Below are 26,879 nucleotides of genomic sequence, written 5' to 3'. Positions count from 1 at the left end.
CAGCCTGGGCTAGACCACCTTCCTCTCAGGATCAGGGATGGCAGGAGCCCCTCACTGGGCTCTGCACTGTCTCCTGCTCTCCCCATCTGCCCATCTCTTTGTCACATTGTAGCCAGGGTAACTTTTTATTGAAATCTGCTTCTGTCACCTCCTTACTTAAAACTTTTCCATGGTTTCATGTTCTTTCTCTTAAGGGAAAAACTGAAATCCTTGCTGCCACCTTCCAGGCCCTAAATGGGCCTCCCTTCAGCTCTACCCCTCCAGCCACTCTGGCCTCCTTTTAGTTTTTGAATGGTCCCTTCTGCCCTAGGGCTTTGCCCGTACTGTTCCAATTTTCTAGAATGGAATGTTCTCTCTTCTCCTCTCTCCATCTGGCCCGGTAACATCCTATCCTCAAGTGTCACTTCTTTGGGGGCAGGCTGATGAGTGTCCCCCACCTCCTGCCTGCTGCCACGCATCTGTTCCTGTGAAGGTCTCACCTGCTCACAGGTGGCTGCTCAGGGCAGGGAATTCAGTCTGTCCTAGTCACGTGGTCACATCCCTGATGCCTGGGATGGCCCCTGGCACACAGAAAGTGCTCAGCAAATGTGTAGTCAGGCCGGCTAGCAGGCAGGGGTGACTTGTGATTTGAAAGGGAGAGAGGCTCTGTCTACCAAGCATCTACCATGTGCCAGGCAGGACCTCATGGCCTCTTCACAGCCACTCCCACAGGCAGGGACCCCAATCTGTGTTCCACCCAAGAGGAAGCAGGGTCTGTGAGGGGTGGTGACTTGCCCACACTCACACATCTGCCAAAAGCCCTGCCAAGATTTGAACCTGGGTCCCAAGTCCAGCTTCCTGCCCTGGTGGAGCTAGCACAGGCAGTCATTACACACCTGTTTCCTCATCTACAGAGTGGAAACATAGCAGTACCCACCTCACAGGGCAGCTGTGAGGCTTAAATGAGTTAAGCCACATAAAGTACTTAGCTCAAGGCCTGGCAAACAGCGAGTGCTTAGTAACTGTAAGCTATTATCATTATGATCGAATCCAGGAACAAATAAGAATGAGCACATTCAACTGCAATCTATGATAAACAAATAGAGGGTGTTTGTGGATGAACAGGAGGATGGATGGACGGCTGGCTGGCTGAGTGGGTGGGGGGATGGATGGATGATGGATGGGTGGGTGGGTGAGTGGATGGGTGGGTGAGTGAGTGGATGGATGAATAGATGGATGGACGGGTGGGTAGGTGAGTGGATAGGTGGATGGATGAATGGGTGAGTGGATGGATGGGTGAGTGGATGGATGGGTGGGTGGGGTGGGTGAGTGGATGGACAAATGGATGGATGGATGGGTGGGTGTGTGGGGTGGGTGAATGGATGGACAGATGGATGGATAAATGGATGGGTGGGCAGATGGTTGCAGAGCAAGCAATGGAGCAGACTTATAACTTAAGAAATGGAGAACTGACAAAGGAATGAAAGAATACATGAATAAACGCATGGAGAAACTGCGGAACACGAGAGCGCGTGGGAGGGGGATTGCACACCCGAAGTTTGGGAAAATGGGAGCCGAATTGGGGCACTTGGGCCCAGGGCACGCGCCCCCGCTCACCTGTAGCGTTGCAGCTCCGCCTCCAGCCGCCGCACCCAGCGCTGCAAGCCGGGCACCTGTTGCGCCAGCGCCTCCAGCTCTCGCACGCGGTGCAGGCTGCGCAGCACCACCTGCCGGGCCTCCTCCGCGCGCCGCCGCACCTCGGCCTGGCCACGGCGCAGCCGCCCAGCGCGGGCCTCCGCCGCAGCCAGGGCGCCCTGCACCTGCCGCAGCTCCTGCGCCTGACGCAGCTCCCGCACCGCAGCCTCCGGCCCGCCGTGCCCCATCTCGTGGGTGCTCGCCTGGCTCTTCCAGAGTCCGACCTGCGGGGACAGGGCAGCAGGGGCAGGGGGTAAGTGCCCCAGCCAGATGCACCAGACGAACGCCCGCCACGACGGCGGTCCCCATGCCTCTGCACCCAGAAGCGCGTGAGCACGTTTCTTGCGCCGTCTGCTTCCGGGTGCCAGGCCCTTAGGTCCGGTGCGTCCAAGCTCCTTTAACCCTCGCCACATCCCCAGGGAGGCCCAAGCTCTAATGATTCCTCCTCATCCCCCACCCCCCAACGTTTTTTCACTGAAGGAAACTGAGACAACGACGCCTGTATTCTGTTCCCTCTGTAGTACCAACCTCGCGACTCTTCTCGGCCTACTGTGTTGGCGGCGTTCAGCCTGCCGGGTGGCGGTTCCTCATCTCCTAGACTCCCCCCAGTGGCATTTCCAGCCCTTCCCGTGCCTGCTCACTAGAGGCTTTTGAGGGTGGTTTCTATCTGTCTTTACTGGTGTGTTCCCAGAGCCTAAAACAAACCTGGCACATAGTAGGTGCTCAATAAATACCAAGCATGAGAGATGCCGGAAGACCGTTCAGGCGCATCCCATGGCTCCCCGTACGTTACTTGGGATTCCACATCAGAGGAGTGGTTTCCCGCCTCCACCCTGGCTTCCATGCACACCGACACTGAAAACCACACCTTGCCACTTCCCTGCACTCTGCAGTGTCCTGAGCTAAGGCGGGGTCATATAACGTCAGTTTCTTCGTGGCCTGTTGTCGCCTGGGGTAGGGGCTGTTCCTTTCCTCCTCTGACCCCTGCGGCCCAGCACTGCCCTTGGTGCTCGGCTGGCACAGTGCTTAAGTGTTTGGCGACGGCTCCCAGATGCTAAGGCTGGGTCCCTACCTCACCCCATGGTTTCTTCTCAATAGCCCAGAGCGGGTCTGGTTCCCGCAGGCACTTGGTGGCCCGTGAGTGCCTGATCCACAGTGTGAGCCACACTGTCTGTTTCTCACTTGTCTCTGTTTCTCCCACAGGGAGCCCCATAAGTCTTTGCTGATTGACAGAAGGAGCTGTCAGTCTACCCCAGGAGGCAGGGATATCCCTAAAGGTGAGGACAGGGCCTTCTTCACACTTCTGTCTCCTAAACCTCCCAGAAGCCTGGCAGGAAGGAGAGAGAAAGATGCTTGTTGAAAGGGAATATGTGAGACTACCCAGACAGGTGCAATTCCTAGGTTAAAGGGGCAAGACGCGATGATGTGGGGGTGGAGCAGAAAAGTGGGGTATGGTTGTCTGAGTGTGATTGGGGTTTTCAGGAATGGAATAGGTGGTAAGAATAGGGTTGGGGACTGGAGTGGAATGGGGAGGAACAGGGGCAAGATGCAAGTGGGCTGATGCGGAGTGGGATGGTGTGGCGCTGCCCTCTGTCTCCCCTTCCTCTGACTCTGTCCCGTCGGGCTCCGCAGCCAGCCAGCTTTTAGTTCGAGCCCTCTCCCGGGCGTTACCACCCTCCCTTCGTGGCCGGCGCGCACCTGCAGTGCTAGGCAGCGCGCATCACTGCTCTGCAGCGCGGCGCGCAGGTCCTCCACCAACTCGCGCAAGCTGCTATTCTCCTCCTCCAGCCGCGCAACGCGCTCACAGTCAGGACCGCTGTCGGGGCCAGGCGCGCAGGGCGGGCGGCGGCGGCGGCGCGGACGGCGCAGGCGGATCTGCGTCTCGATGTGCTCGCTGAGAGCGCCGCGGGGCAGCCGGGGCCCCACACGGGTGCCAAAGTAGCCGCAGAGGCGCGCGTGGAACTGGCGGAAGGTGAGCTCCGGCGGCTCGGCGCGCAGCGCCAGGCGCGCCTCTTCGTCGGTATCTGAGTCCCCGTCCGTGGCCAACTCAGCGGCCGCATCCCCGGGGGTCACATCTCTGGAGTTCCCGTCACCTGCTGCCTGCCCGGCCGTGGTGGCCCCCTCCGCGCGCAGCCCCAGCACAGCGCAGAGCGCGCGGAAGTCGGCGCGGGGCAGGCGGCCGGCGCCGCGGCAGTCCAGGTGGTGGAAGACCTCCTGCAGGTACTGGTCCAGGCCGGTGGCCAGCACCACGATCTCGTTCTCCACGCCGCGGTCCAGCCCGTAGTGGTGCGCCAGGGCGCTCAGCAGCCACTGCGTGCGCCGCGCAGGTCGCCGGTACGGGTCACCTCCCGCGCCCTCCATGCCGGCCTCCGCGCCCGCGCTGACCGGCTCCATCGCTGCGCCGCGCGCCTCGCTCCTCCGGTCCCTCCTCCGGTCCCTTCGCCCCGCCACTTCCAGGGGCGGCCCCAGAGTTTCTCGAAAGGAGGGGCTTAGCGGTCGCGGTCTGGTTGGAGCGGCGCCGGGGACCGTGTCCAGCAGCTGCGCTGGCCTCACAGTGCGTCTGGTTTACCCCAGTTGCTTTGGAGGGGCCTGGGGTAGGGGGTCCAGGAACCCTCGGGACCCCGGCAGCGCCACCAGTGCCCGGTCGGCGTCCGGGTCTGGCTTCTCCGCGTGACTCCCACGCTCTCCTCTCCTCACTCCCGGGGCGTTCCTGGCGTCTGCGCTTTTCCTCCCACTCCCGGCCGTCCACTCTCAACTCTCTCCTCCCTCCGCCCCGCCCGCCTGGCGCGGAGAGTTCGCCCCGAGACCTGGGCGAGGGGTTGGCGCGGGATCCGAAGCCCAGGAGGGCCTTGGGGGTGGCGGCCTCGTCCGGTTGCTGGGGATGTGCCCCCACACCCAAGCGTCACTCTTCCCCCTCTTCCCGGAAGGCCTTTCGAGGGTTGCCTGGCAAGCCTGCTCTCGCCGCCCTGTAGCCGTAGGTGCGGAAAAGCCTCCCCTCCGCTTAAATTCAGCTACTGGGTTTCCGAACCCACTTCTTGTGCCACCATAGACCGTGCAAAGAGCCCCAAGTAGTAACTGGGAAAGAGAGGGAAACAGGCTTGGAGAGGCAAGGGGTCTAGGTTAGGGGCACCCCGCTGGTGAGAAGCCCATCTGAGATGAGCCCTGTGCTAACTGCTCTCTCCCGATCCCTGTTGGGGGTGGGGATAGGACTCTCGGGAAAGTGTTGTCTCCCGGCCCTGCCACCTTTGTGCCTGCGGGTGCTGACTTGGCAATGGGATCCGAGTTCCATCTCTTGAGCTGGGGTTAGGTTAACAGGTCGATGATTGGCTGATGTTTTTTTCTGGTGTTTTAGAACACATTTCTGGAAGATGAAGAAAAACCTGCTTCTCTGGTGAGTGCTAGACTGTGTTCCCTTTCTTTTTCACGAGAGGGGTGCAGTGATATTGTGATATTGTCCACCTGTTACCTGCACCGGGAACGGTTATCCAGCCACGGTACCCAGCCATGTTGGAGCAAGAGGCAGACTCTTCAGCTGTTCCTAGCTATAACAGAGACAGAATCTTGCCTTGTGGATAACTCTGTGAGTTTAAATGTAAAATCTTGCCGTTTGAAAAGCGATAGCATTCTGTCTCCTCTGCCACAGTATCCCAGAATCAGCACGTTGTCCATTTGGCAAATTCGTACTTGTTCTTGAAGGCTTTGCCCAGAGTACATATCTGCTGGGAAGGAGTTAGAGGCTTCTCCCCAAGCATTTTGGACATACTCTTTTAGGTTTGTTTTTAATTATAAAAGTAATGGCAATTTGACAAAGTTTTTACATCACGTCCACTTCTTGGCTTCTACCTTCGAAAGCCACTGTGCACAGGATGTTCACTGCATCATTGTTTATTACAGTGAGAAACTGGAGACAACCTGGTGTCCATCAAATCAGCTAGGACTCAGCAAACGAGGATGAGCGGACACAGCAAGCCACAAGCTGATTATGCACAACACTGATGCTTACATAACAAGAACAAAAACACACAAAACAATACTAAGTATTTTCTACTAGGACATGTGTATGTGAGTGCACAGAAGAAGATGGAGGGATTCATAAGTGGATTCAGTGGTTCTTTCTGCAGATGGGAGACACTGCAGTATTTCCCTTTTGTTAAGATGTTCTCATGTGTTTCTTTTTCTTGGCCGGTCGCGGTGGCTCACGCCTGTAATCCCACCACTTTGGGAGGCCGAGGCGGGTGGATTGCCTGAGGTCAAGAGTTCGAGAACAGCCTGGACAACATAGTGAACCCCCCATCTCTACTAAAAATACAAAAAGTTAGCTGGGCGTGGTGGCAGGCGCCTGTAATCCCAGTTACTTGGGAGGCTGAGGCAGATGAATCGCTTGAACCTGGGAGGCGGAGGTTGCAGTAAGCTGAGATCCTGCCATTGCACTCCAGCCTGGGCGACAGAGCGAGACTCCGTCTCAAAAAAAAAAAAAAAAAAAAAAAAGAACCTGATTTTATTTCATGTCAGCCCTAAGAGCTGGTAGCCCAGGCAAGAGTGCAACACCCTCCCCACCCCCCATCCCTGCAGCTGGTGAAGGAATCCTTTGAACAGTAGCTTTCCTGGGCCAGTCAATATTGAAAAGAAAGCTTTTAAATGTCTTGCTGGGAGCCGTTGCCGGCCTCCACTCCCCTACAGCTCAGGGAAGTAAGGGTTGATAATGGTTTGCTGTCAGGCCTGTCTGTCTGCCCTGCGGTGTTACCAGGCACCTCTGAAATAATTCTGGTTGCATCCACAACGTTTTTGTTTAAGGTTCAAAGTGAGCAAACTCAGAGGTCTCCTTGCGTTCTTTTGTATGAGCTGGGGGGATGGGCGTGTGTCTGTGTGGGAGAGAGTCAGGGCTGTGGCAAAGAAATGATTTTCTGAAGTCAGTTCAGTATTGTTTGAGCCATTTCAAATAGTATATTGTTTAAAGTGTCTTTTAAAGGTCCGGGAAAATGCTAAAAAGCAAAAATCATCCACCATTCTGCCACCAAGAGAGGATCACTGTGTATTTCTGATGTATTTATTTCCAGACTTTTCTATGTATTTGGGCATGAAAGAACTTTTTGGAGTGATTGAAATACTCTATCTTCATGGTGTAGTGGTTGCATGACTGTGTACATCTGAATTTTACAGTGTGCAAATTGTAGCTCATTCAACTTGACATGAAAAGCACAGTGGAAAGGGCGCCATTGGGATCTTTCTTTGCACAGGAACTGAGCTTTGTAAACAGCTTGGCTGTGGTTTCTTTGCAGACACTGCTCCAGAGGCTGCTCTGTGCTCCCTGGGGATGAACTATAAGGTGCTTTGTCATCCCCCACAGATGCCCACTGAGGTGGTTTTCAGCTTTTCTCCACAAAAACCATACTGTGAACAGTTTGTGCCATATCTTGAGTTATTTATTACTGGGCCAAGGAGTATACATATTTTATAAGCTTGTGGTATTATCAGACTGTTTTTTGGAAACTTGTGTTGTTCTATCCAGAGCCCAGAACTGTCTGGGAATGTCCTTGGGCCATTATTTTCAGTGTCATAAAGCTTTTGGGTTTTTAGGGGTCTTGGTTAGTAGATTTGCTTAGTGTTCAGACACCAAGCTTTACTTCTATTAAAAATAGGCCTGTTGTTAGGCAAAGATGTCTTAGATACAACACCAAATGCATGATCCAAAAGAGAAAAAAATGATGAATCGGACCTTCATCAAAGTTCAAAACATTTGCACTTCAAAAGACACTATTAAGAAAATATGACGAACAAGAGACTAGGAGAAAATATTTGTAAAACATATGCCCAATAAAGGACTTATATTCCGAATTTACAATGAACTCTTAACAACTCAGTAACAAGAAGACAAACAATCCAATCAAAAAGTGGGTGAAGATACAAACAGACATTTCACCAAAGAAGTTGTATAAATAGCCAACATGTGCATAAAACAATCTCAGTATTCTTGTTAGGGAAATGCACATGAAAACTATGATGAAATACTATATTATACTCATGAGAATAGCTGTAGTGAATAAAACAGGCAATAAATCTTGTCAAGAATTTGGAGAAACAGGAAACTTCATGTTGTTGATGGGAACATAAAATGATGCAGCCCCTGTGGAAGACAGTTTGGCAGTTTCTCAAGAAGTTAATCACAAAATGACCATATGACCCAACTCTTCCACTCCTAGATATCGACCCAAGAGAGATGAAAACACATCCACACAAAGACTTGTGTGGGAATGTTCATAGCAATGTTGTTCATAAATGTCTAAATGCCCAAGCCAAATGCCCATTAACTGATGAATGGATAGGCAAACTGTGGTCTGTCCATACAATAGAATATTATTCAGTCATGAAAAGGAATGAAATACTGACACATGCCTCAACATAAATAAACCTTGGAAACATAACGGTAGGTGAAAGAAACCAGTCACAAAGTCAGAACACATAGTGTCTGACTCAATTTATGGGAAATGTCTAGAAAAGACCAATTTTTAGAAACAAAGTAGATATGGTTGCCTAGGACTGGGAGTTGGAACAGAGATTAATTATAAATGTGCATGAAGTCTTATTAGGGGGATGAAAATGTTCTAAAATGAATTTATGATGATGATTACAGCACTAGGTAAAGTTACTGAAAATCATTGAATTATATGCTTGAAATGGATGGATTTTATTAAATAAAAAATACTTCAATAAAGCTGTTAAAAATGGGGAAGGGGCAAGAAGAAGGTGTATGTAGCTGATTCCCAATATGCTTCCAGCTGCCAGAGTCTTGGGATAGCTTCAGGAAGGCCTCTACATAACCTGTGGGAGCTTGGGAACCCTCCAGCCGGCAGAGTAAGGATGAAGGGATGGATTGTTCAGTGACCTTGAACACCTCCTGCCCCTGGATGCTTGTCCCTCTGCTTAGCAGAGGTACAGTCCGTGTCTTCATCCCCTTGAAGTGGGGCCAGCCTCATGACTTGCTTTGGTTAATGGCATGTAGCAGAGTGACATGGTGCTGGTTCCACGCCTAGGTCCCAAGAGGCCTTGCAACTTCTTCTTTGCCCTCTGGGATCCCTGCTCTGAGAATGCCATCTGAGAAAGCCAGGCCGGGCTATGGGGAGATGAGGCACCACATAGAAGGAAGCTGGTGTACCACTGGGGGCGGGGGAACCCATGGAGGGGAACCAGCGGGCCCACGAAGAGCCAGCAGCAACTGCCAGACATGCAAGTGAGGACTTCTGGCAGCTTCCAGCCATGTTGGTCCTCCAGCTGAGCACAGCATAGGGAGTGAGCCCAGGCGAGGCCAGCAGAGAACTACTCAGCTGATGCATGGAGTGGTGAGAAATAACAAGTGTTTGTTTGACGCCATTAAGTTTGGGGATGGTTTTTACTCAGTAACAGATAACTGAAACAGAAGCCCCCCCTTCCTTTGCTTCTGATCTGCCAGCCCTGAAGCCATCTTCACTGAGGTAGGGTTGTAGACCCACCACTCTCTCATACCTGAGTAGTGGGTAGCACAGCTTTGCCCTCACTTCATCCTGTGATGCCCTAGGTCTTGACCCAGACACCATCTCTCTCAGGGCAGTGGTTCCATATTCTGGTTGTGCGATACAATCTTGGTGGTAATTTAAAAATATGGCTCCTGTTCCTATTATTTATTGCACAACAAATCACCCCAAAACTTAGTGGTTTAAGAGAGCAACAATTTGCTTATAAATCTACAATTTCTCATGATGGAGACAGCTTGTTTCTGTTCCTCAATGTCAGCCAGGGTGGCTCAAAGACTGAGGGCTGGGATCATTTGAAGTCTTGCACTCTCATATGTCTGGGGGTTGAGGCTGCAATTGGCTGGGAACCGTCAGTCACAACAGTTTCATGTGGCCATTTCACATGGCTGCTTGGGCTTCCTCACAACATGCTAGCTGGATTCCTAGCATGAATACTATACCTCAAAAGAACAGGGGAGAGGTAGATGGAATTTATATGACCTGGCCTCAGAAATCACATAGTGTCATTTCCTCTGCACTCTTTTGACTGAGCCAGTCACAGAGGTCTGCCCAGTTTCCAGAGAAGGAGACTAGACCCCCCAACTGGGTGGGAGGAATGTGAACCTCACAATGCCTGCCGGAAGATTATGTGGGAGGGGATCTTTTGAGGTGGCTGTCTTTGGAAAATACAATCTGCCACTGGTTTCTAAGCGCCACCCCTGGAGAGTCACTTCCACAGGTCTTTAATGAAGCCTCAGAATTGTATTTTTGACATGTAGGTGTTTCCAGTGCACATCCAGGATGGCACATTGGCCCTTGGTCCAAGACCTCTGGCCTCTCACTATTGAGCTTGGGAAGAGATTGGCTTCTGTCCTAGGTGGTGATGTGATCTAGGAACCTTTGGAGGGAAACCAGCCTCAGGCCAGTGGGTAGGACCTGGGGAGCAGGAGGCCTGATGTCTGTCCAAGAGTGGTGGTAGTGTTGAACTGCCCTTGTTAAAGGGCCCTTTTGGGGGCTGGTGTATCTGAGTAGCTTTGTATTCTTCCAGCCCTTCATGTGTCTCCTGAGCACTTCCTGGCATATAGACAGCAGTCTCCAGGCTGCTGCAGGTGGGGTGTGGGCAAGGTGGTTGCCGTTCTCGTGCTAGGAGTTTGAACCCACTCCTCACAGGGCCCACTGCCATTTGGTGTCTTCCCTCACAGCTGTACTTGAGGCTGTTTTTCAGACTGATTGAACCCGAGGAGTATTGGAGCACCCAGTATTAAAGGGGCTGTCCCATGCCCTGAGAGCGGTCTGGGGAGGCATGCACTGGGAGGCTCAGGACTTGGGTCTCAGCCCCAGCTGCGCCACAGTTTTGCTTTTTGACACAAAGTAGGTCATAGCTCAACTCAGCTAAAGTTTTCTTAATAGCCAAGCTTGTGTGTAGCCTCAGCTCCCATTCTCTTGAACAAACTGACTGCCGGAGCAGGGTGCCCTCCCTCAACAGAAGACCTGCCTTGGCTCCCCATTGCCCATAGTCCTGTGCCCTAACCTGCCCTGTGGGGCTATGTACCATGGGCCCTGCACACTGCTACAGCCTCGCCACCCATTCCTGAAACTTGCCATGCCCTTTCACCTCTATGGGCCTTTGCATATGCTGTTCCTCTACCTGGGATGCTTTCTCTTGCTTTCACCGCCTCTGCCTAGTCACCCCCCAGATTTGGCTTTGCTCACTTCCTCCATGAGGCCTACCCCAGCCCTCTGTCTCAGCCGCTTGCTGTGCTGAGGTCCTCTACATTAGGAGTCGCAGCCAGGGCTCTCAGCTTGGGTGGTTTAGCAGACGAGCGGAGGCTTTGGAGTCAGGCAGTCAGGATTTCAACACAGTGCTGCGCCCTACTTGCTGTGTGACCTCAGGCGAATCGCTTCACCTCTCTAAGCTTTGTTTTCTCATCTCTGAGTTGGCGCTCATGATCACTAACCAGAATTCTCATGCTATTTTAAGGACATCAGCGACAGAAGCAGAGAATCTAATGAGAGGGATCGTGGGGAGGTCTGGTTTTTAAGGACATCAGCGACAGAAGCAGAGAATCTAATGAGAGGGATCGTGGGGAGGTCTGGAATTTGCAGAGCCCACAGCTTCCTTTGCTTTTATTAAAGAATGGGAGGTGGGAGCTGATGGAGGGGGAGGAAGGAGCCATCAACCCCTACCTCCCATCGTACGGGCAAGGACCAGGCTTATAGTAGGTGCTGACGTTCCGAGTAGAAACTCCTTAATGAGTGAATGCATGAGTGAAGGAATGAAGGCAGCTGGTTTCTGAACCTGGATGTAGCCATTTGACAAACTGCGCGCAGGGGCTGAGGGGGAAAGCCCCGCCCCGCGGAGCCCCGCCCCCAGGCCGCACGCCCTCGCGTCTCCTAGCAACCGCCAAACGTAGCTGAGTGGCTGGGCCTGCGGCCCTCCCTGCACCCGCGGACGCTCCTCTCAGTCTTGGAGTCTCTTCGCCCAGGTGGCTGTGGATCCGGTACGGGAGTTGCCGCCGCGGTCCAACTCCCCGCTGCCGCCCAGCGCATCCGCTCGCAGGTACCGCCAGCACCTGGAGGGGAACCCCGACCCCTGCCCCCACCTCGGCCGCCGCAGCCCGGGACTCTTCCCGCCTCGCCTCGACGCGTGTTCCCTCTTCGGCGTTTGCCCGGCGTTCCGCCTCCATGGGCCTGAGCTGATGCCCCGAGCCCAGCACCCAGTGCACATTCATGTTCTGTCTTGGGGACAGGGCTTGCCCTCCCCGACCTCGCCAGGCTCCTGCACGTGCTGCCCCCGGCCTGGTTTGCCTCTCCCCAAATAGCAAACGCATCTTGTGCTTAGGCGCAGCAGGCCTGCCTGAGCAGACGTCCCCTCTCCCGCCTGGTGGCTCCCGGGAGCTGCTCACCTGGGGCAGGCATTCCAGAAGCCCGGCGACTGACTCCTGGTTAGGCGAAGGAAACGGGGTTGCTCGTCGTCGTGCTTACTGCCAGCCACCCTTATCTGTTGTTCCTTCATCCATTCATTCTCTAAGTCGATTGAGTACCGACTGTGTGGCAGGCAGTGAAGGAGCCCCGGCGTTCATCTAGGAGCAGGCGGGGGAAGCAGGGAAGAGAAGGGTGGGTGCTCCTGCAGGAGGCCGGGCTTACCTCCTGGAGCAGCCCTGGAATACAGGCGGGGACAGCCTTCACTTTCTCCCTGCCAGGAGCGCCGGCGGCCAGCAGTGCGCTCTGCAGCATGTCGCTACATGCCTGGGAGTGGGAAGAGGACCCCGCAAGCATAGAGCCCATCTCCTCCATCACTAGCTTTTACCAGTCCACGAGCGAGTGTGACGTGGAGGAACACCTGAAGGCCAAGGCCAGGGCCCAGGAGTCTGACTCTGACCGCCCGTGCAGCAGCATCGAGTCCTCATCTGAGCCTGCCAGCACTTTCAGCTCCGACGTGCCCCACGTGGTCCCCTGCAAATTCACCATCTCACTGGCCTTCCCTGTGAATATGGGTAGGTGCTAGAGCAGAAGGTTAACACCCTCTGAAAAAAGGAGGTGCATGACTTTCTGCAGGAGTTTAGGGCGCATACACCCCACATCCTCTCTCCACCTGCCCCACCCCAAAGCGGGCTGGCAAGTGCCAGCCAGGAGCAGAGGTTGAAAAGAAACAGCAATTTTAGGAGAGGCCCAACTGTGGCTGCATCAGCTTCACATACTTAATCCTCTCAACAACCCTAAAGCAGGTGATGTTCTGTCTGCTTTTTACAGAAGAAAAAAAAAAACCATGGAGAGGTTAAGGCATTGATTCTCACAAGCGCTTGTGCATCACCTAATACCTTGTTTAAAATACATTTTCCGGGAGTCTGAGGCAGGAGAGTCTCTTGAACCCCGGAGGTGGAGGTTGTGATGAGCAGAGATCACGCCATTGCACTCCAGCCTGGGCAACAACAGCGAAACTCTGTCAAAAAAAAAAAATAATAATAATTCTTTTTTTTATTGAGATGGAGTCTTGCTCTGTCGCCAGGCTGGAGTGCAGTGGTGCGATCTCAGCTCACTGCAACCTCAGCCTTCCGGGTTCAAGCAATTCTCGTGCCTCAGCCTCCCAAGTAACTGGGATTACAGGTGCACGCCACCACACCCATCTAATTTTTGTATTTTTAGTAGAGACTGGGTTTCACCATGTTGGCCAGAATGGTCTCGAACCCCTGACCTCAGGTCATCCTCCTGCCTCAGCCTCCCAAAGTGCTGGGATTACAGGCATGAGCCACCGCACCCGGCCAAAAAATACATTTTCTCTGATCTGTTGAATCGATCTCTGAATGTAAAGGTGTATCAATTAGCTATTGCCACAAAAATGCGGTGCAACAAACCCAAACAAGCCCCCAAGCTCATGGCTGCACACAGGAACCTGAGGTTCTCCTGGAGGTGCTGGGCGCTGGTCTAGGCTGGGTTCTGCAACAGCTCAGCTCTGCTTCAGGCTGCTCCTTTTCCTCCTGGACCAGTGGGCTATCCTAGACCCCTTCTTGTTCTAGAAACACGGACACACACAGGAGGGCAAGCCTAGCCCCACAAACACTCCTCAAGTCTTTGCGTGTCTCCCACCTGCTAGCATTTTATTGGCCAAACCAAGTCACATGGTTCCAGCCCAATATGAGGGGAGGAGACAAGTAGTACTTCACATCTCGATAGACCTTGCTTTGTTTTGTTTTCATCTGCTTACTTGAACTAGCCCACCATTATGATTTCAACTTCTCCTGGTATTCTGTCGATGGTGTAAGTTTCTTGTATGGGTTGGAACCCCGAGAGCGCACCAACAGACAACACGAGGCGGTGTGGAGCAACATGCGGTTTCAATGAACGCCTTGGTGCAGGCCGGCTGAGGCCTAAAATGGCGTCAGCCCCAAGTGAGGACGGGGCAAAGGTTTTATAGTCTCCTGTAAACAGGAAGTGTCCTAGTCTGGTGTAACTGCTACGCTGTACCCGGATGGCCTCTTTCTCATCTTCATGTCTTCCGGCCAGGGTAGGTGTATTCCAGCCGGCTCTCCTCCTGCTTCTGCTATTTTGCTGGTGCACGCTGCTGACGTAAGTGGCCTTACGCCTTGGGACTAGGCTTGAGAAGGGAGGAGTTATTCATCTCCTTAAGCTTTCAGGCCCTGGGGAGAGTCTTACAGATGGTTGCTTCAGCTATTTTGGAGGCCGACTGGTTGGGTGTATAGTATGTTTAGAACTGCTCCATCTTCTTGGTGAACTGAACTTTTTGTCATTTTATGGTGACCATTCCTGTCTAAAATGATGCCTTTACTCTTGGGTCTATTGCTATAAAGCAAAAGAGCCTGGAAAAAGACATCTGGCAAATACCAACCAAAAGAAAATTGGCACTTGACCTCCTTTAGCCCTCATCTCTTTCACAGCATCTTCTAAGCGTGTTTTTGTTTTTGTTTTTGTTGTCCTCTAAAGGCATTTATAAAATGGATCTCTGTGGGGCAAAACTTCATGAGACCTTGTGTGCCTAAGAGTATTTTTTTATCATGCCAATACCTTTAAATGACATACCTTCGGCTCCACATAAAATTCTAGTTTAATTTTTTTTCCTTCAATACCTGAGTATTTACAGATGAGTACATAAATGTTTCTTTATATAAATTATTTATTTATTTATTTTTGAGACGGAGTCTTGCTCTGTTGCCTAGACTGGAGTTCAGTGGCACAATCTCGGCTCACTTCAACCTCCACCTCCCAGGTTCAAGCAATTCTCCTGTCTCAGCTTCCAGCAATTCTCCTGTCTCAGCTTCCCAAAGTAGCTGGGACCACAGGCACATGCCACCACGCCCAGCTAATTTTTGTATTTTTAGTAGACATGGGGTTTCACCATATTGGTCAAGCTGGTCTTGAACTCCTGACCTTAGGTGATCCACCTGCCTTGGCTTTCCAAAACGCTGGAATTACAGACGTGAACCACCATGCCCGACCTATAAATTGTTTATTTCAGAGAAATGAGATCCTACAACTTACTTTAAAATTTTTTGACATGATTTAGATTATCTTTGAGAATATGATCAAGGATACTTGTTTTTGTTTGTTTGTTTTTAGACAGAGTCTCCCTCTGTCACCCAGGCTGGAGTACAGTGGCGAGATCTTGGCTCACTGCAACCTCCGCCTCCTGGGTTCAAGCGATTCTCCTGCCTCAGCCTCCCGAGCAGCTGGAACTACAGGCACATGCCACCATGCCCAGCTAATTTTTGTATTTTTAGTAGAGACGGGGTTTCGCCATGTTGGCCAGGCTGGTCTGGAACTCCTGACCTCAGATCATCCTCCTGCCTGGGCCTCCCAAAGTGCTAGGATTACAGGCATGAGCCACTTTGCCTGGGCAAGGATACTTGTTTTAATTTTGTTGTTTCATTTTAAACACCTATATATTAACAGTATTCCATTATATGTCTCTAATTTATCCTACCCCTTATTGGTGGATATTTGAGTTGTTTCAAATGTTTTTCTGTTGCAATTCTGCGATAGACATTCTTTACATACATTTTTGTGCATATATGTGGGCACTTCTGTTGCCTGTATTCCAAGAAGTAAATTTGCTGGATTGAAAGCATGTATTAATAGTTTTTGATAGATATTGTCAACTTCCCCTTTAAAAGGGCTAAATAACTTGCCTTTCTGTCTACAGAAAATGAGAGGCTCTGTTTGTCCACTTGCTGGCCCACCTGGGATTGAATCAGAAAAGGTCTAATGCTACCAGAGACTGGCAGGAGAAGCTTCACTCCAATCTCTGCACAAATGCTAACTATTTTGGTAGCAGAAAAATTAATGCTGCAGCAGTCTCCTGGGGTTAAAAATTTAGACTTTAAAAACTACAGCTTTAAAGATAGTCATGTTTTTATAGAATGATATTTGGATTAAATGTTTATGGAGCTTCTTATGATGTGAAAAGCCCCAACCTAGAGTGTGGAGTTTAAGCTGGAGTGTAAGCAACCTAGGGTGGGGTCAGGGGGCTCCTTGGGCTCTGGACTCTGGCAGAAGCCCATCTGTACCTTCCACATCCTGTCACCCTATCCACCCCGCATTGGGTAGCTTCACCCATGACATTTTTGTGAAGCTGTTTTCTCTGTCTGTCTGGAATATCTGCCAGCTTTGCTCCTCTAAGACTCTGCTAAGGTCCCCCTGGGAGGCCCACCCCACCCTCCCCATGCAGAGTTTGCTCCTCCACCTTCGTTCTTCACAACCTTGTTCCTGCTGCTATTATTGCACAAATCACATTGTACTGTGATTTTTTTTTTTTTTTTTTTTTTTTTTTTTACCTGCTTCTTAGGGCCAGGAGGGACTAGGGTAAGGCAAGTAGGGCGTCTCTCCTAATAACATCTGACCTGGCCATGTGATTTCACTTTAACTCTATCACCTTTTTAACCCTAGGCCTACTAACCAACACTCACTCTCCAACTGAGACACTCACTCTGAAAACCATGCACTTAAATTTTGCACTCAGGTGCCCAGTCCAGGTCGTGCTACTCTGCTGGCTAGGAGCACTGGACCTGTACCTCCTTCCCCAAGTCGGACAGGCAATGTGGAGTGCTCAGCCTCTCACAACATCAAGCTCCAGGGAACTGGGGAGATGGGTCTGCTTTTCCACATGAGGTTAAAACGAGACTTTTTCAATCTGTATCTTCAAGGTCAGAAGGGAAAATATGCAAGTTTGATTGAAAAATATAAGAAACACCCTAAAACAGACAGTTCTGTTACAAAGATGCGTCGTTTTTACCACATTGAGTATTTCCTTCTGCCGGACGATGAAGAACCTAAAAAAGTTGACATATTGCTATTTCCAATGGTGGCCAAAGTATTCCTGGAGTCAGGAGTAAAGGTGCGTGTGTGAGTGTGTGTGGCCTTGTGTATGGTCTGATGCTCATCACGAAAAGTGTGCTGCTCCATGGATATGCAACATCAGCTCCACCTCCAGCTTGCTAGAATTGGAGGATCCCGGGCCCCACCTCCTGAGTGGGAATCTGCACTGGCCTGATCATTCCAATTACTGACTTTTTTGTTGTTGTTGAGTCAGAGTCTTGCTCTGTTGCCCAGGCTGGAGTCGAGTGGTGCGATTTTTGCTCACCACAACCTCCGCCTCCCTGTTCAAGCAATTCTCATGCCTCAGCCACCTGAGTAGCTGGAATTACAAGCGCGAGCCACCATGCCCAGCTAGTTTTTGTACTTTTAGTAGAGATGGGATTTCACTATGTTGGCCAGGCTGGCTTCGAACTCCTGACCTCAAGTCATCCTCCTGCGTTGGCCTCCCTAAGTGCTGGGATTACAGGCGTGAGCCACCGCACCTGGCCTATTTTTTATTTAGATATTTTACCCAGTAATTTCCAGAATGTTTCAAAAGTTTTTGTAGTTCTTGAGATTTCTTTTTTCTGTGTGTGTGCATGTGTGCAGACGTGTGTGTGCATGTGTGTGTACACACTACCTGCACACACACACTCCTGCCAGTGGTTTGGCCCTGGGTCATTGCTTAGAAGCAATCGAGGAGGATGCTATTTGCAGGTAATTACTTTGATTTTATTCTTCCTAAGGAATTCAAAAGTCTGACAGGGCCCAGCACACAACGCCCCATTTTCCCTGAGCTCAGAGCCTGGAGAGTGACCAGGCACTGAAGTCAGGCAGCGCTGCTGCTGAGGGCCAGGCTGGGGCTGGGGCTTGCTCTGTTCGCCACGGCCTTTGCACATCTTTCCCCAGTTGACATCTCTGAATGTTGTTTTACACAGACTGTGAAGCCGTGGCACGAAGGTGACAAAGCCTGGGTGTCGTGGGAGCAGACTTTTAATATCAATGTGACAAAGGAATTATTAAAGAAAATAAATTTCCACAAAATCACCTTGAGGCTCTGGAACACTAAAGACAAGATGTCAAGAAAAGTCAGATATTACCGATTAAAGACTGCCGGCTTCACAGACGACGTGGGAGCTTTTCATAAGTCAGGTGCTCTGGTTTTATTTGAAATGGTTCTGGAAGCCTGGGGCTTACTCACTAGTAACAGCATAAAAGCCAGTGTCTCCTGGTTTCCTTCATCTAATTGGCATGTGCACACACGGGTTTTGCAGATGTTGCAGGGCATCCCACCAGGCCATGCTGTGGTGACAGGAAGTGCCACATAGGGGAGTGAGGGTGTGGTGGGCAGTGTTCTTGAAACTCCACCTTTTGGGCCCTTCATTCCAGGGCAGCTCTGACACAGGCACCCATCACCAGTCTGGACTAGTATTATATGTTCACTGAAAAAAAAAAAAAAAAAAACAAACTTAGAGGATACCAAGGAACAAAAGAGAAAACTTAAAAATCCCACCACCCCAAGCCAATTGTCTTAAGAGTCTCATGTAGACTCTTCCAGACTCATTTGTGTAAATATATCAATATCAGAAAGTCTTTTTTTTTTCTTTCGAGATGGAGTCTCGCTCTGTCGCCCAGGCTGGAGTGCAGTGGTGCGATCTCGGCTCACTGCAACCTCTGCCTCCCCAGTTCAAGCCATTCTCCTGCCTCAGCCTCCTGAGCAGCTGGGACTCCAGGCATGCGCCACCACGCCCGGCTAATTTTTGTGTTTTTAGTAGAGACGGGGTTTCGCCATGTTGGCCAGGCTGGTCTCGAACTCCTGACCTCAGGTGATCCACCCACCTTGGCCTCTCGAAGTACTGGGAACACAGGTGTGAGCTACTGTGCCCAGCCAATGTCAGAAAGTCTTTTGAACTCATTTTGAAGGAGAGCCAGGAGGGATCGAAAGATGCAGGCTTTGAAGCCAGACGGTAGAATTCAGTCCTGTCTCCATCTTGTACTTGTTGGTGACTTCGGCATGTTCCTGAACATACGTTTCTCATCTGTAAAAAAGGAAAAATAACTAGTACCTGCTTCACTGGAATACTGGAGGCAGGTTGACCGGCGTGGTCCACCTGGGTGCAGGCAATGAGGGTGTGCATTGTCTATAGAAAATTTAAGAACTGTAATTAAATGCTACTAACTAAACTATGACATGGCATTAATTGTAAGATGCATCCTGATGCTTAGAGATGTTAAAAATTTAAAAAAGGCAGGTACAGTGGCTCATGCCTGTAATCCCAGCACTTCGGGAGGCTGAGGCAGGAGTTTGAGACCAGCCTGGGTAACGTGGCAAGACCCTGTCTCTATAAAAAATTTAAAAATCAGCCCAGCATGGTGATGTGCTCCTGTAATTCTAGCTTCTTGGAAGGCTGAAGTGGGAGGATTGCTTAATCCTGGGAGGTCGAGGCTTCAGTAAGCTGTGTTTGTATGACTGCACACCAGCCTGGGTGATGGAGCAAGACCTTATCTCAAAAAAAAAAAAAAAAAAGTAAAACAGATGTACATATTAGAATCAATGATATATGGTACTATTATCGTTGTCAGCACCTTCCAGACGAGTATAATTATCCTCAATTTTGTGTGGCTGGAAAGCCTTGCTTTTCTCTGATTTTCCAGCCCACCTTCTCAAGGAGCCTTTCTGACCTTGGAGGCTTGGAACTTCCCACTTTCAGTCTTTCATTTATGTCCAGGGTTTCTTACTCTTGGCACTATTGACATTTTGGGCCAGATAATTCCTCGCTGTGGGGGCTGTTCTGTGGATTGCTGGGTGTTTTGCAGTATTTCTGGCCTCTACCCACTAGCTGCCAGTAGTAGCCTGCCAGTTGTGACAGTCAGATTTCTTCAGACATTGCCAGATGTTCCCTGGGGGTCAAAATCGCCCCTGGCTGAGAAACACTGATATATATACCTACACTACAAGTCGTAGGCTTCCAGTGTGAGAAAATGGGATTCAAGGTAATTTTTCTCACCTGGACTATAGGAAAGAACCATGTCCTCAAAGTGTGGGCTGTGGACCACCTGCATCAGATGCTTACATGCAGATTCCAGGCCTGTTTGGATCTGCTGAGCCAGACTTTCTGGTTAGTATCTGCCCTGCAGTGGGCTTTCACTGGAGTAGGGTGTTGAGGTGGGAGTATCAGGAAGGATTCCTGGAGGAAGGGCCATAGTAGCAAAGTTTGGGTGGGTAAAGGGAATTTGGTGGCCAGAAAAGGAAGGAGAAAAGGTGTTCTAGGGCCTCCTGCTATGAGTATTCTTATTGATTGATTGAGACAGTCTCACTCTGTTGCCCAGGTTGGAGTACAGTGATGTGATCATAGCTTACTGCAGCTTTGAGCTCCTGGGCTCAAGTGATTCCTCCTGCCTCAGCCTCCTGAGTAGCTGGGACCACGGGTATGTGCCACCACACATGGCTACTTTTTAAATTTTATCTTTTATAGAGATTGAGTCTTACTGTGTTACCCAAGCTGGTCTCTAACTCCTGGTCTTAAGCAATCCTCCTGCCTTGGCCTCCTAAAGTGCTGGGATCACAAGCGTGAGCCACTATGCCTAGCACTGTGAAACGTTGCAATGACAGCACCTGCTCCTTCCTGAACCCTGTCCCAAGCTTAGCATCACTGCTTCTTATTTAAATAAGTTTTTCCCCATTAAAAAAGCAGTGCGAATTCACTTTGTAAAACAATTTAGATATCACCTAGCAAAAAAGAGAAAAAATTAAAACCACATGATTCCTGTCCAGAGATAGCCATTGTTAACACTTTTCCTGTGAATCTAGTGTACATGTTGTCTTAAGTCCTGCCTTTTCTCACGTAAAAAGATTTCTTACAGAAACTCTTATTTCTTGGGAGTGCAGAAATGCTGTAAGAGTTCTGTCTCATGTTATGAAGGGGATAGGATGTTTCTTGGATGCCTGGTAGGTCACATGCCAGAACTTGTTAGCATTCAGCCTGCTGGTCTTGAAGAAACATCCTAATCTGACTCAGTGTACTAGTCAAGTGTTCTCTAGAGGGAAGGGCTAATAGGATAGATGTATATATGAAAGGGAGTTTATTAAGGAGTATTGACTCACATGATCACAAGGTGAAGTCCCACAATAGGCCGTCTGCAAGCTGAGGAGCAAGGAAGCCAGTCCGAGTCCCAAAACCTCAAAAATAGGGAGGCCGACAGTGCAGCCTTCAGTCTGTGGCCGAAGGCCTGAGAGCCCCCCGGCAAACGACTGGTGTAGGTCCAAGAGTCTAAAAGTTGAAGAACTTGGAGGCTGATGTTTGAGGGCAGGAAGCCTCCAGCATGGGAGAAAGATGAAGGCCGGAAGACTCAGGAAGTCAGCTCCTTCCATGTTCTTCTGCCTGCTTTCTTCTAGCCATGCTGGCAGCTGATTAGATGGTGCCCACCCAGCTTGAGGGTGGGTCTGCCTCTCCCAGTCCACTGACTCAAATGTTAATCTCTTTTGGCAACACCCTCACAGATACAAGCAGGATCAATACTTTGCATTCCTTCAATCAAGTTGACACTTAGTATTAACCATCATACTCAGCATTTCTTTTCCCTTTAATCTGCTCGTCTGCTCGATTTCTCAGGACTGGATGAAGACAGCATTCTTTTCAAAGCCCCCCAGTCATATTTAATTACTCCTATGCTCTCAATTCTGGGCACCCCCACCTGGTGCCCAGTGGGTGTCCCCCGCCTGTTGTTCTTGAGAGCTCTCTGCCCAGCTGTCTTTTCCCTCCTGCCCTCTGGCTTTCTCTGCACTCAGGTTTGTTCCCCCTCCTCTCTCCTGCCGGCCTGGCCTCTCTCTGTCTCCCCTTCGGCCCTGGTGCTGCCTTGCTCTGCAGCTGTTCATGGCTGCCCCAGGGCCTTTTAGAGAACCAAGTGGTTCTGGCCTTGAAGGCATTTTACAATCTGTTTCCAAGCCTCCTCCTCACTGCCACTGCCCCTTCACACCACAGCCCACCTCCTGGTCCCTGCAGACACGTGGCTCTCCCTTGTGGTAAGCCTGCCTCCAGCCAGCTGGGCATTCTTCCATGGCTCTCAGCCTTATCTCTTTCCCCAAAAATGTTATCTATAATTCAACACTGAATCCAATTTCACCTCCTTTTTTCCACTTCTTTCTTGTAGCGTCTTTCATCTCCATTTGTCAATTCACTTCCTCCATTCATTCATTATCCTACCCATTCTTGGTGGCTGCCATGTGCATGCGAAGCCTCTAGGGATAGAAATGAAGGGCATTGAGGAGCTGACACCCTGGCTGGGGACAAGGCACTCTGGGTGCAGTCCTGGCTTTGTTAAGGACCACCTCTCTGACCACAGGAAAGTTACTTCAGTGTCAGATCTTCATCTGTGAGATGGGGAATGTTACTGCCCTCCTTAAAGTGGAATGCTAGGAGCGAGTGGGGCAGCACATGTCACAGGCTCAATGCTCGCATTTGGAGGAGGCTGCTGGCCTGCTGAGGTCTGAGAACCTCAACATGTGTGCCTATCCCAGACATGTGTGCTTATTGTTTTGAGTTTCCTGGAATTTGGAGGCAGCAGCTCCAGGAGAACAGGGGCCTTATCCATTGCTTCATCTTCTTCAGAGGAAGGTGACTGTCACTTATAGGCATACCTTGGTTGATAATGCTTTGCCTTATTGGGCTTCACAGAGATCATGCGTTTTCCAAATTGGAGGTTTGTGGCAACCCTGTGTTGAACAAGTCTATTGATGCCGTTTTTTCAACCTCGTGTGCTCACTTTGTGTCTCTGTCACATTTTGATAATTCTCGGAGTTTTCACACTTATTATATCTGCTTTGGTGATCTGCGATCTGTGATCTTTGAAGTCACTATTGTAAATGTTTGGAGGTGCCACGAACTGCATGTGTGTGAAACGGTGAACTTATAAATGCTGTGTGTGTTCTGACTCCAGAACACAGGGTTCCAGTGATCGGCCATTCTCCTGTCTCTCCCTCTCTTCAGGCCTCCCTATTCCCTGAGATACACAATACCAAAATTAGGTCAATTAATAACCTTACAATGGCCTCTAAAGTGTTCAAGTGAAAGGAGGCCTCGCACATCTCTCCCTTTAAGTCAAAAGCTTGAAATGATTAAGCTTAGTGAGGAAGCCACATCGAAAAGCCTAGATAGGATGAAAGCTAGGCCTCTTGTGCTGAACAGTTAGCCAAGTTGAGGATGTAAGGGAAAAGTTCTAGAAGGAAGTTAAACGTGCTACTCCAGTGAACACAGGAATGATAAGAAAGTGAAACAGCCTTATAGCTGATACAGAGGAAGTTTTAATGGTCTGAATAGAAGATCAAACCAGCCACAATATTAACTGAAGCCTAATCCAGAGCAAAGCCCTAACTTTCTTCAGTTCCATGAAGGCTGAGAGAGGTGAGGATGCTGCAAAAGACAACTTTGAAGCTAGCAGAGATTGGTTTATGAGGTTTAAGGAAAGGAGCCATCTCCGTAACATAAAAGTGTAAGGTGAAACAGCAAGTGCTGATGGAGAAGCTGCAGCAAGTTGTTTAGGAGATCTAGCTAAGATCACTGATGAAGGCAACTACACTAAGCCACAGATTTTCAGAGTAGATGAGACAGCCTTCTACTGGAAGAAGCTGCCATCTAGGACTTTCATAGCTAGAGAGAAGTCAATGCCTGGCTTCAAAGGACAGGCCAACTCTCTTGATAGGGACAGTGCAGCTGGTGACTTAAAGTAGAGGCCAATGCTCATTGACCATTCCCAGAACCCTAGAGCCTATTAAGAATGATGCTAAGTCTGCCTGTGCTCTAAAAATGGAACAACAAAGCCTGGATGACAGCACATCTGTTTATAGCATGGTTTACTGAATATTTAAAGCCAACTGTTGACACCTACCGCTTAGAAAAAGACTCCTTTCTAATATGACTGCTCATTGATAATGCACCTGGTTGCCTGAGGTCTCTGATGGAGGCGTACAAAGAGGTGACTTTGGTTTCAACATCCATGCTACAACCTATGGATCAATGAGTAATTTTGACTTTCAAATCTTATTATCTAAAAGCCACATTTCATAAGGCCATAGCTTCCATAGATAATGATTCCTTTGATTGATATGGGCCAAGTAAATTGAAAACCTTCTAGAAGTCCGGGTGCAGTGGCTCAAGCCTGTAATCCCAGCACTTTGGGAGGCCGAGGTGGGTGGATCACCTGAGGTCAGGAATTTGAGACCAGTGTGGCCAACATAGTGAAACCCTATCTCCACTAAAAATACAAAAAATATCTGGGAGTGGTGGCAGGCGCCTGTAATCCCAGCTACTTGGGAGGCTGAGGCTAGAGAACTGCTTGAACCTGGGAGGTGGAGGTTGCAGTGAGCCGAAATTGTGCCATTGCACTCCAGCCTGGGTGACAGAGCAAGACTCCATCTCAAAAACAAAACAAGGCCAGGCGCGGTGGCTCACTCCTGTAATCTCAGCACTTTGGGAGGCCGAGGGGGGCAGATCACGAGGTCAGGAGATCAAGACGATCCTAACTAACATGGTGAAACCCTGTCTCTACTCAAAATACAAAAAATTAGCCGGGTGTGGTGGTGGGCGCCTGTAGTCCCAGCTCCTCGGGAGGCTGAGGCAGGAGAATGGCGTGAACCTGGGAGGCAGAGCTTGCAATGAGCCGAGATTGCACCACTGCACTCCAGCCTGGGTGACAGAGCGAGACTCCGCCTCGAAAAAAAAAAAAGAGAGAAAAAGCTTCCGGAAAGGATTCCCCATTCTAGATGTCTTTAAAACATCTGTGATTCATGGGAGGAGGTAAAAACATCAACATTAACAGGAGTTTGGAAGAAGTTGATTCCAGCCCTCGTGGCTGACTCTGAAGGGTTCAAGTCTTCAGTGGAGCAAGTCACTGCAGATGTGGTGGAAACAGCAAGAGAACTAGAATTAGAAGTGGAGCCTGAGGATGTGACTGAATTGCTGCAGTCTCATGATCAAATTTGAACAGATGAGGAGTTGCTTCTTAGGGATGAGTAAAGAAAGTGATTTCTTGAGATGAGATGGAATCTACTCCTTGTGAAGAGGCTGTGAACATTGTTGAAATGACAACACGATTTAGAATAGTACACACATTTAGTTGATAAAGAAGTGGCAGGGTTTGAGAGGATTGACTCCAATTTTGAAAGCCGTTCTACTGTGGGCAAAATGCTATGAAACAGCTTCACATGCTACAGAGAAACCGTTCATGAAAGGAAGAGTTGATCAATGCAGGCAAATTCATGGTGAGGTGAACCCAGCCCTCAGCACCCACCATCCTGATCACTGAGCAGCTGTCAACATTGAGGTAAGACCCCCACAGCAGAAAGATGATTACCCACAGGCTCAGATGAGTGTTAGCTTTTTTTTTTTTTTTGAGACAGGGTCTTGCTCTGTCCCCCAGGCAGCAGTGCAGTGGTGTGATCATGGCTCACTGTAGCCTTGACCTCCTAGAATCAAGCAGCCCTCCCACCTCAGCCTCCCGAGTAGCTGGAATTACAGGTGCATGCCACCATGCCCAGCTATTTTTCTTTTTGTAGAAACAAGGTTTCACCATGTTGCCTAGGCTTGTCTTGAACTCCTGGCCTCAAGCGATCCTCTTATCTCAGTCTCCCACAGTGCTGGTATTACAGGCATGAGCCACTGTGCCCAGCCGGTAATATATTTTAGCAACGAAGTATTTTTTTCTCTCTCTTTTTCTTCCTTTCTCTCTTCCCTCGCTCCTTTTCTTCCTTTCTTCCTTCCCTCCTTTCTTTCTTTTTCTCTTTTTTCTTTTATATATATATATATTTTTTATTATACTTTAAGTTTTAGGGTACATGTGCACAACATGCAGGTTTGTTACATATGTGTACATGTGCCATGTTGGTGTGCTGCCCCCATTAACTCGTCATTTACATTAGGTATATCTCCTAATGCTATCCGTCCCCCTTCCCCCCACCCCACAACAGGCCCCGGTGTGTGATGTTCCCCTTCTTGGGTCCAAGTGTTCTCACTGTTCAATTCCCACCTATGAGTGAGAACATGCAGTGTTTGGTTTTTTTGTCCTTCCGATAGTTTGCTGAGAATGATGGTTTCCAGCTTCATCCATGTCCCTACAAAGGACATGAACTCATCATTTTTTATGGCTGCATAGTATCCATGGTGTATATGTGCCACATTTTCTTAATCCAGCCTATCATTGTTGGACATTTGGGTTGGTTTCAAGTCTTTGCTATTGTGAATAGTGCCTCAATAAACATACAAGTGCATGTGTCTTTATAGCAGCATGATTTATAATCCTTTGGGTATATACCCAGTAATGGGATGGCTGGGTCAAATGGTATTTCTAGTTCTAGATCCCTGAGGAATCTCCACACTGTCTTCCACAGTGGTTGAACTAGTTTACAGTCCCACCAACAGTGTAAAAGTGTTCCTATTTCTCCACATCCTCTCCCACACCTGTTGTTTCCTGACTTTTTAATGATCGCCATTCTAACTGGTGTGAGATGGTATCTCATTGTGATTTTGATTTGCATTCTCTGATGGCCGGTGATGATGAGCATTTTTCATGTGTCTGTTGGCTGCATAAATGTCTTCTTTTGAGCAGTGTCTGTTCATATCCTTTGCCCACTTGTTGATGGGGTTGTTTTTTTCTTGTAAATTTGTTTGAGTTCTTTGTAGATTCTGGATATTAGCCCTTTATCAGATGAGTAGGTTGCAAAAATTTTCTCCCATTCTGTTGCCTGTTCACTCTGATGGTAGTTTCTTTTGCTGTACAGAAATTCTTTAGTTTAATTAGATCCCATTTGTCAATTTTGGCTCTTGTTGCCATTGCTTTTGGTGTTTTAGACATGAAGTCCTTGCCCCTGCCTATGTCCTGAGCGATATTGCCTAAGTTTTCTTCTAGGGTTTTTAT

General features: G+C 49.6%; 2 protein-coding genes across 22 annotated transcripts in view; one reads left to right on the top strand and one right to left on the bottom strand.

The window, feature by feature from the left end:
- Positions 1 to 4,393, bottom strand: part of EFCC1 (EF-hand and coiled-coil domain containing 1) — a 39,066-nt gene extending 34,673 nt beyond the window's left edge. For all 3 annotated transcript variants that reach the window (XM_016941864.4, XM_016941865.4, XM_054680988.2), the window contains exons 1-2: positions 3,373 to 4,393; positions 1,597 to 1,898 (exon numbers count right to left, since the gene is read on the bottom strand). In XM_016941864.4, coding sequence (XP_016797353.1) covers positions 1,597 to 1,898; positions 3,373 to 4,068 — 998 coding nt within the window. In that variant the 5' untranslated portion in view covers positions 4,069 to 4,393. The remainder of the gene's footprint in view (positions 1 to 1,596; positions 1,899 to 3,372) is intronic.
- The window catches only part of CFAP92 (cilia and flagella associated protein 92 (putative)), a 115,450-nt gene that overhangs the window by 22,090 nt on the left and 66,481 nt on the right, over positions 1 to 26,879 (top strand). For 5 of the 19 annotated variants that reach the window (XM_054680981.2, XM_054680983.2, XM_054680982.2 and 2 more), the window contains exons 3-4: positions 16,820 to 17,010; positions 17,909 to 18,122. In XM_054680981.2, the coding sequence (XP_054536956.1) occupies positions 16,820 to 17,010; positions 17,909 to 18,122 (405 nt within the window). Of the gene's footprint in view, positions 1 to 11,552; positions 11,722 to 12,364; positions 12,663 to 14,141; positions 14,229 to 16,819; positions 17,011 to 17,908; positions 18,123 to 26,879 lie in introns of those variants that run through there. The other 14 variants (XM_063806218.1, XM_063806217.1, XM_063806212.1 and 11 more) reach the window with 9 other exon arrangements.

Source organism: Pan troglodytes, chromosome 2 (assembly GCF_028858775.2).
Source record: "Pan troglodytes isolate AG18354 chromosome 2, NHGRI_mPanTro3-v2.0_pri, whole genome shotgun sequence".
Taxonomy (NCBI): domain Eukaryota; kingdom Metazoa; phylum Chordata; class Mammalia; order Primates; family Hominidae; genus Pan; species Pan troglodytes.
The sequence above is the reverse complement of the archived record's forward strand: the minus strand, read 5'-3'. Positions and strand labels throughout refer to the sequence as shown.